The sequence below is a fragment of the Saccopteryx leptura genome, chromosome 9 (assembly GCF_036850995.1).
Source record: "Saccopteryx leptura isolate mSacLep1 chromosome 9, mSacLep1_pri_phased_curated, whole genome shotgun sequence".
Taxonomy (NCBI): Eukaryota; Metazoa; Chordata; class Mammalia; order Chiroptera; family Emballonuridae; genus Saccopteryx; species Saccopteryx leptura.
This window is the reverse complement of record NC_089511.1, coordinates 53,888,896-53,902,093: the sequence shown is the minus strand read 5'-3', so window position 1 is coordinate 53,902,093 and position 13,198 is coordinate 53,888,896. Positions and strand designations below refer to the sequence as shown.

At 34.1% G+C, this 13,198-nt stretch overlaps 1 protein-coding gene across 1 annotated transcript in view; it reads left to right on the top strand.

Annotated features, from left to right (window-relative positions):
- The window catches only part of PCDH15 (protocadherin related 15), a 1,001,489-nt gene that overhangs the window by 646,598 nt on the left and 341,693 nt on the right, over positions 1-13,198 (top strand). The window contains exon 15 of the mRNA XM_066348814.1: positions 12,373-12,505. Coding sequence (XP_066204911.1) covers positions 12,373-12,505 — 133 coding nt within the window. The remainder of the gene's footprint in view (positions 1-12,372; positions 12,506-13,198) is intronic.

The window sequence follows — 13,198 nt, the reverse complement described above, 5'->3', positions numbered from 1 at the left end:
TAATGCTTACACAATTTTAATTATTTAGGTTTTAAAATATGCTTTATGATATGGTGGTGCTACCTTACCTAAATGCTGTTCTTCCTAAAAAAGTTTCTCGTTACTCTACCTGTTAATTATTTTTTTTAGTTTAAACAAGTTAGTTCAATGTTTCCTTAGAACTATATTTTTATTAAAAACATAACAAATTTATAAATTTATTACTTAGGTTTAAATTATATATTTTAAATGTTGAAGCTTTCTAAGAACTGTCTCTTTATTTGTATGCATTTTATTGTTTTGATTTTCCTTATACAAGTTCTCTACTATTTTTTGGTTGGTGTTTTTTGTATCTTCTTATTATAAATAGAGTCCTTTTTTCAAATTCTTCTCTCTGGTTGATGTTTACATATATAAAAACTACTAGTCTCTTTATATTAATTTTTAATCTACCTTCTTATTTAATTATCTTATATTTTTATAGTTTTCAATTGCTATCCCTATATTATCCATGAATGCATTTTATAAATAATAATAATGTATCTTTCAGTCCATTTTTTTTTTTTTACTTTTACTTGTTAGTTCTTCTAATAAAAATGCTTGTCTTTGCTTTTAACTCAAGTAGAAGAAATACCTCTCTTGTTTCCTCATATATTAGATTCTGGTTAAAAAAATTTTCTTATGTTAAGAAATTATTTATATATTCTTTTGTATTGACTTTTTAAGAATAAGAATGATGGTTTATTCAAATCAAATACATATCTATTATCTATGCAGGTAGTAATTACTTTTCTTTTTAAATTACTGGTATAATGATTGATCCTAATATTTGTACCTAAATAACTCTATTTTACATTTTTGTTATGAATTTCATTAGGCCATGACATTTTAATTTTGAAATAAGCTCCTGTATTTTGTTTATTATTTTGTTTAGTTAAAGTAGTGTCTGCTTTTCTTTTTGAGATATTTTATGAAGATTTATATATACTTGTTATCATATCTCATAAAAGATACAAACAAAAAACCCCACAAGAAATAATTAACTGGTATAATATGAATAAATTGTAAGAAATCTAAAAATAATAAATGAATCCAAATTTGGTTCTCTGAAATAAAGAGACAACAGCAAAAATGAAAACATAATAAAATAAATAAATCACCAGCTAATCTAATAAAAAAAAGGAAAAAGTGCAAATTCACATAAATTCTAAGAGGGAAATAATACAGAAGCAGAAGAAATTAAATTATAAGAGAAAACTTTGTTTTATTAATGCAAAATTTGAAAACATGAATGAAGTTTTAAGGAAGATATAAATTAGCAAAACTGCTAGCCAAAACTGAGAAATATTAAGAGAACAATCTTATAGAAGAAATAGAAAGTGCTGCAGGAGCTACTCCCCAAAACTACACCAGGTCAAGGCAAATTCGCAAGAGAACTGTAGTAAGACCATTGAGAGAGTATCTTTTCTCTCTCTCCTTTCTGCTCTTTCCCAGGAAGAGAAAATGGCATGTTTTCTTTGCTGCACATCCACGTGGGGGATGTTTTTTTCTCCACATTCTTCATCAATTGATCATGGAGATTTGGCAAGTGGACCCCTAGTTTCTCATTTACTTTTCTAGACTATTCTTTCTCCTTCTCCTGATATTCTCCTTCTTAATACTTAAGAATATACCATCCATTACCCTTCCTCAGTACCGTCATCTACTGATGGCAGGTCCCTCTCCGTGATCTCCTTTTCTGTCCAACCTCACCTCCCACTGTTATCTGCAAACCTACAAGTCACTCTGGAAGAATTTAGTTCCTGCTGCCTGATCTTCACTTCAACAGTACTTTAGTCAAAAATCATGGTGACTTCAATATCCAATGTGTGATTTAAAGCATCTTTAAACTTGAAATCACTCTGGTTACCCTTAAAATCATGCTCAGTGCCCATCTTTTAAACCCCAAACATAATCTTGAGCAAGGACTCTAAGCTCGACCTTAAAACATACTCAGAAAGCAACAATTCCCACTACTTTCATTAACAGTATCCCAATCTAAGTTTTGTTCTCTCTAATTCAGAGTCTAATTAGAAATTTTGTTTTGTTTTGTTTTAATTTTTCTGAAGCTGGAAACTGGGATAGACAGACTCCCACATGAGCCCGACCGGGATCCACCCGGCACGCCCACCAGGGGGCGACGCTCTGCCCACCAGGGGGTGATGCTCTGCCCCTCAGGGGCGTGGCTCTGTCGCGACCAGAGCCACTCTAGCACCTGGGGCAGAGGCCAAGGAGCCATCCCCAGAGCCCGGGCCATCTTTGCTCCAATGGAGCCTCGCTGCGGGAGGGGAAGAGAGAGACAGAGAGGAAGGAGAGGGGGAGGGGTGGAGAAGCAGATGGGCGCCTCTCCTGTGTGCCCTGGCCGGGAATCGAACCCGGGACTTCCGCACGCCAGGCCGATGCTCTATCACTGAGCCAACCGGCCAGGGCTCTAATTAGAAGTCTTATTAGACTTTGCCTGAGCCCCCTTCAGTGGCCCATAGATTCTGGTAACAATATGATGATTTTTTGTTCATTTTGTTTGTTTATTTTTGCTCAAAATTTTCAGTGCTTTTACATTTCACTTTGAAGTAAAAGGAAAATCATTAAAAATACACCAGTGGGTCCAGCACAATCTGCAATCTGCTACTACCCACAAAACATTCCCTCTTGTCACCTCTTTCTACTTACCTGGTCTTTTGTTATGTTCTGCTTCTCTTAGTCCACTCAAGTCATCTCACTGCTCTCCACTCTGTCCTTAAGGCTTACCTCTACCTTCAAACCTTTGAACTGACTTTCACCTTCTCTCAGATGACACCAGCTGCTACCTAAGATTTCTTCATGGATTCATTTCCTCTGAGTTCTTAGCCAATTATCGTTTTCTCTGTGAAGGATTTTTTGACACCTAGTAAAAATTGCAACAGTCTTTCAAACCCCTTTCTTGGCATTACTTTTATCTACTGCACTTATCACCATGCAATATGCTATATGCACTGTCGTCAAGAGTATGAAGTGCATTGTCTGCTTTGCTTCAAGTGTTTGTCTCAAGTGTCCATAGGCCAAAACAATTCCTAGAATGTTCTAGATTCATAACAAACATATTTTCATTTTGTTTTGTTTTCTTAGGTTCTTAATAAATAGTTTTTTTTGCTGTTGTTTTTAAATAAGTGAATTTAAATAAGTAATATAATACAAAACTCAAATATCCTTTTGGAATTTCCAAAATGTGGACACAATTTAAAATTATTATTCTTGTCCTCACAGTAGACACTAATTCTGTCTAATTTTGTTTCTAAATATACTGCTCATAAAAATTAGGGAATCAAGGAATGTGCAGATACTCCAGTACTTTCAGCCTTTTGTATAGTACATTTTCACCAATGAAATAAAGTTGATTTTGCATCTCATTTGTATAATTGAACAACTTTCTTTGACTTGTAGTTTGCTTTCTGATGTTCTTGTTTAATAAAAAAAAATCAAGTGCTTTTATTTATCACTTCATATTCATTTTGAAATATCCCCTAATTTTTGTGAGCAGTATCGCAAAAAAAAATGTATGAGAGTAAGATTTTCTATTCAGTCTAACAAACTATTTATTATATAACTACCACTTACTATGTTCTGAGAATACAAAGATAAACATAGTAAACACCATTTGCAGGTCCAAATAACACAGTAAAGTGTAGAAATAGAAATATAAAATAATGAAATTTAGCTTAGCATGATAAATTTGAGATTGGGATCAATTCTTGACTTTCTGGGGCATTGATTGGAATAGTTGTCATAATGAGGAAGTACTTAGAAGACCTCCTAAACAAGATGTTTTGGAGAATGAGTAGAGGTTAACCAGAGGAAAAAGTATGTGCATTAGTGGTCTGAAATAGGTTGGAAGTCAGTCAGTGTTACCAGTGCATAAACTGCGATTAAAGGAGGAACAAGAGTTAGTTATAGGCTATAATCATGAAAAACTTAATTTGATTTCTTAAGAAGCTTAGACTTATCCAGTCAATAGAAAGAATCCTTGGAAAAACTTTTAATTATAATGTCATATGAAATTATTTTAGTTTCAAGAAAATCACTCTGTTGTCCCTTCAGAAAATGGATTTCAGGTGGAAAAATTTATATTCAGAGAAATTAGTTCAAACACCACTATAGGAGTCCAGGAAAAATATTGTTGCTGATGGCTTGAACTGAACATGTTGGAAAGAATGAAGAAGTAAACTTGTCACAAAAAGGAAAATAAAAAAAAACTCTTAGATTATTTTCCAGAAGCCTGGGTGGTGGTGATATTAAATGGTGAACATAGTTTGAGTAGAGGAGGTGAGTTCTATTTTGAGCACATTTGGTTGAACTTGGCTACAGTTCATATATACAAATAGCAAGTGGATGTATATGACTGAAGGTGAGAAAACAGTTAAAGGCTATTTCCTGTGAGGAAGCATATTAAATACTCTTATGTACTGAGCAGTTACAGAATCTAAAATAAGAGTCAAAGTTTGAATGACTTTTAAATATAGCTTCATTCATTCTGAAAAATAATTAAACATGATTGATGTTATTTAATTATTGCACACTGGGGCCAGAAACCATAAAAAGTAATTTATATACAAAATTTCTAATCTGAACAGTATTATTACTCTTGCATAACTATATCTGTATTTTGTAGACCAAAACTTTGAGTAGAAAGAGAATAATTGACTTGGTTAAATGTCTCCTTTTCCTACCATCCCCCCTACCCAGTGTACAAGTACTAGAATCATAATGTGAACTCAGGACAGCTGGGTTCTAAAACCTTCTCCTCCTCTCTGTTACATAATCATAACCTTGTGTAATAATTATTCTGGAGAAAAAATAAAATACTACAATTACTAAATAACAATATAAATAATGCTAATTATAAGAATAAAGGCATATGTTGTTTTTATTAGTTGAACTTTTATTAAAACCCTTTAATAGTCATTAATTTACTTTGAAATATATTTGTTGTTGAAGATAGTGCTAGGCTAAATAAATCTGGTCTAATCTATATATGCTTATATATTATAACTCATCTGCTTTTAACCACTTAATTACTTAATGAATAAGATTTTATGATTCACTCTTATTATTTGCAAGTCATATCAGTGATTTGCATAGAAAAGCTGTTGCCTACAATAATCAGTACAATACAGTTGACTCTTGAACAATGTGGGGTTTGAGGCACTAACCTCCAGCACAGTCAAAAATATGCATATAACTATAGTCTGCTTTCTTCAGAGGTGGATTCTCTATCATGGAGTTGACCTTGGACTAACTCAGGTATAAACTGTGTGGGTCAATGAAACTGTAGTCAATTGAAAAAAATGCATATAAATGGACTCACAGTTTAAACACAAGTTGATCAAGGTCAAATGTAATAAGTTTTTACTTGCATATAATTTTACTCCACTTTAAGAGGCAAAGTGCCAATTTCAGAATCTGAACATACCAATATTCTGGGTGACATCAGGCATTTAGTTGACCTATACCCATCGTTTTCTTTATAGACAATAATTTGGGCAGAAAAAAGTCACTTTATAATGTATGGTCAAACATCAAATGGGACTTGCAAAAATAAAACTGCATTCTACCTGCTGGGATAAGGTCAAGTTCCCAATAAGATAGTGGCAGTTTCTATTTTTCTGGGGGAAAATTAATCCTTCCAATTGAGTTAATGAAGAGTGAGACTTGACTTTCAGTATTTCCTAGGGAACAAAGATACTATTGGAAAATTATGAACATAAAAGTATAGACTGTGATATAATTTATAAATTGACCCAGCCAACAGCGGTGACTTGTAAATTAATTAAATAATAATATAAAGACCTATCACACTCATTTATCTTATTCTTTTCAGATTGGTGACCTTCATAAATTTAAACTACATTTACTCTTAAAATAATGTTGATATGAATTAACTTTTTGTATTTTTTATTCTGATTAAGTAAACTGGCTAAATATTAAGAGAGTAAGAGAAACAATAATCTATAATTTTTTTATTTAATTCTTTAATAAGCATAAAAGAACAAATAACAACCAAGACATTAACAAATACATAGTAAGATATAGTATTTATTTTTTTTTTCCATTTTTCTGAAGCTGGAAACACGGAGGCAGTCAGACACCCCTCTGGGGCGTCGCTCTGTTGCATCCAGAGCCATTCTAGTGCCTGAGGCAGAGGCCACAAAGCCATCCTCAGCACCCGGGCAAACTTTGCTCCAATGGAGCCTTGGCTATGGGAGGGGAAGAGAGAGACAGAGAGGAAGGAGAGGGGGAGGGGTGGAGAAGCAGATGGGTGCTTCTCCTGTGTGCCCTGGCCGGGAATCAAACCCAGGACTCCTGCACACCAGGCCGACGCTCTACCACTGAGCCAACCGGCCAGGGCCAAGGTATAGTATTTATTGATATATATATATAGAGAGGTGTCCTTATGTACTTGGATTAAATAATATAAATATGTATTTAACCTTAATGTGAATAAAGTACTACTATGAAGTATTTATGAAGATATAGAAAATAAAAACAGTCTCTGCCCTCCCAAATATTATATAATAAAATTATTATAAAATATGGATGCATGGTATTGCATACTTTTTTGAGTCCCATTTTTTTCATGGAATCTAAAGGTATTTCTAATTAACTCAAGATTAAATCATCCATTTGCAAACTAATATTTTCCATTGTGCATATATTCTTTAAAATAACATATAGTATATTTAACATTAATAACAATGAAGGTGATATTCGTTTTAGCAAAAATTTACTGAGTTTCCATAATACCTAGCCTCTTAGGGAAGAAGTATGAGACAGGGTGAGATCTCTGCCCTTATAACATTCATATGGAGGCACTGGTAAACTGGAAGTGCAATGGTAGATAAGTACAACTGCAGGATATCCTGGATAGGGATGATAATGATCTATCCAAGTAAAGGGAAAATAAAGCAAAGAGAGATATGGTATGTTGTGGGAATTATATATTACTTGACATATTTGAACATTTCATTAACCTGCTTAAAATCTATCAACCAGTCTCCAATGTTGTCAAGATGAACTGTAAATAAGTGTAGTACATGAGTTTCTAACTGATCTGTTTCTTGACCACCTATCTTTGCTCTATTTGTATGCTTATTTTAGTCATACTAATCTTATTGTTTTCTTGTTAATTGCTTTGTAAATTTTCGCATGTGTTTTTCATGTCTGTAATGACCTACAGTTTGTACACATAAGTACATTTTGCATCTTAAAACTCTGTCCTTATAATTTCCCCTGAGAAGTTTCTTTGACTTTGTCTATTTTAAATCTGAAATATTTTCTACCTATAGATTCCACTATATAATTATACTTCCAAAATATTAAAATAGGAACTGTGAATATTGAAATGAAAACACAGCTTTTTTTTTTTACTAATTATTTCTGGTAGACAAAGTAAAATAAAAAGTAATTTCTTTGTTTTAAACAAATAAGAAAAGAAACAAGATAGAAATATAGAGCACAACCGAGCCTCTTGTAGGATATATTGACACATACAGTAGAAAATTGCAATGTAGAATGTAGACTGTATAAAACTCTAAAGGCATCTCATTACTACTATTACTGTCATATAAAAGTGACTTTTTATCATTTAAAATTTTACCATTTGCAGAGTTTTAGCATTAGAAGTCTATCTTTCTAACTGATTCTTTATTCTTATTTTATTTGGTCTGAGAAAAAGAAGTTCTATATAAGAAGTTTCATTCATGATATAAATAATTTAGCCTGAACCCAAGACTTGAATTAATTTATGAATTTCTGCAAGATAACATTCGTCATTATAAACTGAGGATGTTTCATAATCACAGAGAACCACACACATTGGATAATTCTCCAACTTCTCAAATTTATTCTTGTGGGATGTGGAGAGAAAGGACAGGCGCATTTTGAATTCAGAAGCCTTGCCTTTTAGATTATCTCCTGTCACTAATTAACTTTATAACCTTGATTCAGTCACTTAATATTTCTGATTTCCTTATCATCTTCTATAAAACGAGAGAGTTAAATTAATGGGTTTCTAGGGTCTTTCAAAAACTGTGCGATTATCTAAGAAAATGCATCACCCCTCTTGTTCTACTTTGACCTTCGTTACTAAACGAGAGAAAGAAAAGCTTTACAATTTTCATTTTTAGAAATATGTATTTACTTACATTATATTAGCTGTATTACAAAAGTAAAATTTATATTATATAGATGCTCAGTTTTATGTACTTAACACTAGCTAAGTTTTATGTATATAAAATGTACATATAAAATGTTTACCTAAATATTATTTATCTAGTAACTGTCCTATCTTATTACTTCACTGATGCTGTTGAGTTACTACTGTATATTTGTTTTTTTTGTTTGTTTGTTTGTTTTTTGTTTTTTTTTTTTGTATTTTTCTGAAGCTGGAAATGGGGAGAGACAGTCAGACAGACCCCCGCATGCGCCCGACCGGGATCCACCCAGCACGCCCACCAGGGGGCGACGCTCTGCCCACCAGGGGGTGATGCTCTGCCCCTCCGGGACGTTGCTCTGCCGCGACCAGAGCCACTCTAGCGCCTGGGGCAGAGGCCAAGGAGCCATCCCCAGCGCCTGGGCCATCCTTGCTCCAATGGAGCCTTGGCTGCGGGAGGGGAAGAGAGAGACAGAGAGGAAGGAGGGGGGGTGGAGAAGCAAATGGGTGCTTCTCCTATGTGCCCTGGCCGGGAATCAAACCCGGGTCCCCCGTACGCCAGGCCGACGCTCTACCGCTGAGCCAACCGGCCAGGGCCGAGCTACTACTGTATATTATGCTATCTTTTAAAAAGATGTTATTTATTTATTTTAGAGAGTATATATATATATATATATATATATATATAGAGAGAGAGAGAGAGAGAGAGAGAGAGAGAGAGAGAGAGAAAGAGAGAGAGAGAGAGAGAGAGAGAGAGAGAGAAAGGCAGGGAAGGGGGGGAGCCGGTAGCATCAGCTTGTAGTTGCTTCTTGCTTGTGCCTTGACCCAGGCAAGTCTGGAGTTTCGAACCAGCAATCTCAGCATTAGAAGTCAACAATTTATCCACTGTGCCACCACAAGTCAGGCAATTATAGCATTTTTTATATTATTTTATTGTTAATTCTATTGGAATTTAATTTTAGAGAAGCTAACTCTGACATAATGCTGACGTAAGGAATAAAAAAAAGGTAGCATTTTGAAAAGCAATAACCCTTAAAAAGGCTTGGTGCTTATTTTAAAACACCGTACCAGGATTTTGAAAATGAGAAATGTAAGACCTTGAAAAATGTAAGAACTTGAAATATGATCTTTTTCAAGTAACTTCAAGATCAAGATCCCAGTCCAGGGGGATAAAAGCATAAGCAGTACTTCTAGTATTTATTGTGGAAAACAAGAATGGAAGCAGAGGACTAGAGGCAGATAAAGGAGATGGTCATATTGGACCATAGTGGTTCTCTGACTTCTGCTTTGGGGTCTAGGGTCCTTCTTATTTTGCATAATTTTGTTTCTTCTCTGTGTCAAATACACCTACCTTATCTGAGTTAGAGGTCCTTATTGTAGTGTTGTAGATGCAAACAGTTTATCCCTTTGGTGGGAAAACAGCCAAAGAGGGAATAAGAAAATACACAAAGTATAGTTAAGTTTAGTGTAAAAGATACTTTTATAAGTCGAAAGAGACTCATACTCTGGTAAATATGTTTGTAAAGTATTCCAGACCAGTATGCTGAAGATTTAAAGAACATAAAAAGCAGAAAGGATCTCAAAATTTCAATTTGTAGTACAGGTGTGTTCCAAGTTAAAAAAGAAATAGCAAATGAGGGAAGTCTCTCGCCTACAGGGTTACTAACGAGAATGCTAGGTCAGTTTCTAGAAAAATCCCTTGTGCTACTAACTTTAAAAGCAGTTGAGTCTGTATGTTTTATTTGCCAAGAACGTCTGGGACAGTTGCTTTTAAAATTGAGTATGTGTAAGTAGAGCTTTATGTATCTATGAAAAATGCAGATTCTTCTTATGTCTCAAACCAAAAGATTCTCATTCAGTGCGGTCAGACCCTTACACCTGTCACACTGTACTCTATGGAAGGGTGAAGGGATGCCATGCCTTTAGGTATTTAGCTTAGAAAAAAGAAAGGGAGGCTATTAAAATGTTTAAAATACTATGCCTGACCTGTGGTGGTGAAGTGGGTAAAGCATCAACCTAAATGCTGAGATTGCCTGGTCAAGGCAGATATGGGAGTTGATGCTTCCTGCTCCTCCCCCCTCTCCTCTCTTAAAAAAAAAAAAGAATAAAATTCCAAAAAGTTATTCTAAAAAATATATATTCTAAGGATTGTGATGACTAAGGTAAGTGCAAGCTTATTTACCCTATTCCATAGAATAGAGTTTGAAATACATTTTTGAAAAATTATCAATAAGTGATAAATGTGTTATATGTATGTATATATAGATATATAAACACACACATGCTTAAGCACAAGTGCACACACAAGTATAAATATGTAATCTTATTTAATCCTTATGACAATCCTAGATATTATTATTCTTGTTTTAAAGGCTTGGTTGTTAAAAATTTTGAAAAGACAAGAAATTAGAGTTTGATTAATTTATTGACACTATTTAATAATAAAGTGATTAGAGGCAAGGGTTATTAGATATTTTAATTAATTATAAAAAATCTAAAAAATTTTAATTTAAAATGTGATTACTTTTTATTAATATTTCAACAAACATGAGATTTTTTTAAAAGTAACTACAGCTTTTCAGAAGTGCTTCAGATAGGGTATCTAGTCCACTGAAGATGTTTAGAAACAATTTAGGCACATTATAAGGTGATAAGCTAAAAAAATATATATATCTAGTGGCTATGAGCTACATTTATCTTAAAAGCTTTTAAAGCAGTAGACTATTTCATTATAATAATCTCAGAAAGAATGGTTTTGGTGAAAATGTCTTTCAATTGAAACATTTAATAAAAAAAACTTAGAGCTACTTTAAGAAAATTCTAGGTCCACAAATAAAAAGTATAATAAAAAGTCATGATTCTGTTAAAATAAGGTTAAAGCATACAACACAGTGATAGTGTTCTTCAAGAAAGAAGATGAACTTGGAAATTGTCAGCCCTCAGTAATGTATTTTAGCCAGTGTTTTGTCTATACACATTTCAAACATCTTGCTTGCATTTTTAGCTTTTGCTGTGTAAAGAAATTTCAGTGTTGTCAAAAGAGTTGATTGTGTCAATTTAAATTGTTCGTTCTTGTAATAATAGATTATCTTCTTATCCTTCAAAACATTTATCAGTGGAAGGTTTTAATTAAATATAATTTCTAGTTCTTTATACTATACATTTTGAAGAAGATTTAAAAACACATTATTTTTGCTTGTAACTATTCTACACAAATACTGTATGACCCTGACTCATTACATGCATTTACATTAAGCCACTGATGTCAGCAACAGAACTAATAAAACACAGCTCAGATTTTGTTTTGTGTGTTATTTTAATCAATACTTCCTCTGCTTGTTTAATAGAAAGAGAATCTCAAGGAGAGTTTGTATCACCAGATATTTACAAGATGTTTTTTGCTATTAAAAAGACATTACAAAATAAAGTCAGATGTCAAGACAATTTATTATCTTCACTTGGACAAGTATTTCTTTTTAATTCATATTATTAATATAAGTAGGAAAAATCAGTCCCTGAGGCATCTCCTTTTCTTTTAAAATAATTGTGTTAAAAACTTTATATTTAGCCTGACAAGGTGGTGATGCAGTGGATAGAGCATGGACTGGGATGCAGAGGATCCAGGTTCGAAACCCCAAGGTTGCTGGCTTGAGCGCAGGCTCATCTGGCTTGAGCAGAGACTCACCAGCTTGAGCAAGGGGTCGCTGACTTGAGTGTGGAATCATAGGTATGACCCCATGGTCACTGGCTTGAGCCAAAGGTCACTGGCTTGAAGCTAAAGGTTCCTGGCTTGACCCAAGATCGCTGGCTTGCGCACGGGGTCGTTTGCTCTGCTGTAACTCCCACGTCAAGGCACATATAAGAAAGCAATCAATGAACAACTAATTGCCACAAAGAAGACTGATGCTTCTCATCTCTCTCCCTTCCTGTCTGTCTGTCCCTATCTGTCTCTCTCTGTCTCTGTCACCAAAACAAACAAACAAACAAACCCAAAATAAACAAAAAAACCTTTATATTTAGGTGATAGATTTTATTTTCCTGTTCTTTTATTCTGACTTATTATTCAAAAATTTCTATCCTGTACACCAAACAACAGAATACCAAATGTAGTTTGTCATTCAATGTGGTATAGATTTTTACCCATCTTGTTGGCTTCTCTTTCTCTGCAGGCACTCCATCTGCACAGTATACATTGAAGTGCTTCCTCCAAATAATCAAAGCCCTCCCCGTTTTCCACAGCTGATGTATAACCGTGAAGTCAGTGAAGCTTTGAGGGTTGGTGCTGTTCTAGTAAATCTACAGGTATGCTTCCCAGTATATACATATATACTGTCTTATAACAACAACCTTGAAAACTGATGGGCTTATATTTGTGCATGGGTGGGGTAATTCACACGTCTACTTATACTCTAATGAGTGAAAATTCCATCTGGAAAGGAAAGCAGGGGTAATATGGATGGAGGGTTTCCAAAGCTAATCTATTCTATTGACTGCCACATTGAAAAACTAATGTGAGCTGGCAAGGATTAACTGCAATCATTACAAGAGAGAATGAATGGAGTGGAAACATGCACTTGAATATTTTGTACTTTGTATTCAAAGAGTCTGCAGCTGACTATTATTTTCTGTCTTGGTTTCCTTTACTCTAACAGGATTTATTTTTGCTGAAGTGTTTGTTCTATGGAGAAGATAACTTTAGCTACACAGGCTGATGGTAGACATTCTAATTCTGAGGCAGACAACTTCATTCTATGGCCATGGGCAAATCTTGTCATTGCTGTGTCTCAGTTCATTTGTTTAGATGAAGAGGGGAGATTTAGCTGATAGTTTCCTTTGCAACTTCAGATTAATGAGTATATGGATTACTTGCAAGATGGTAGCTTGATTTTCACTATTTATATATTCCTGACTAAAACACATTTGGCCACAGAAGGCTGTGTCTTCAACCCAGTTGACAGCTTCAGGTTGGACTACATATGGTGTTGGTAACTGTCA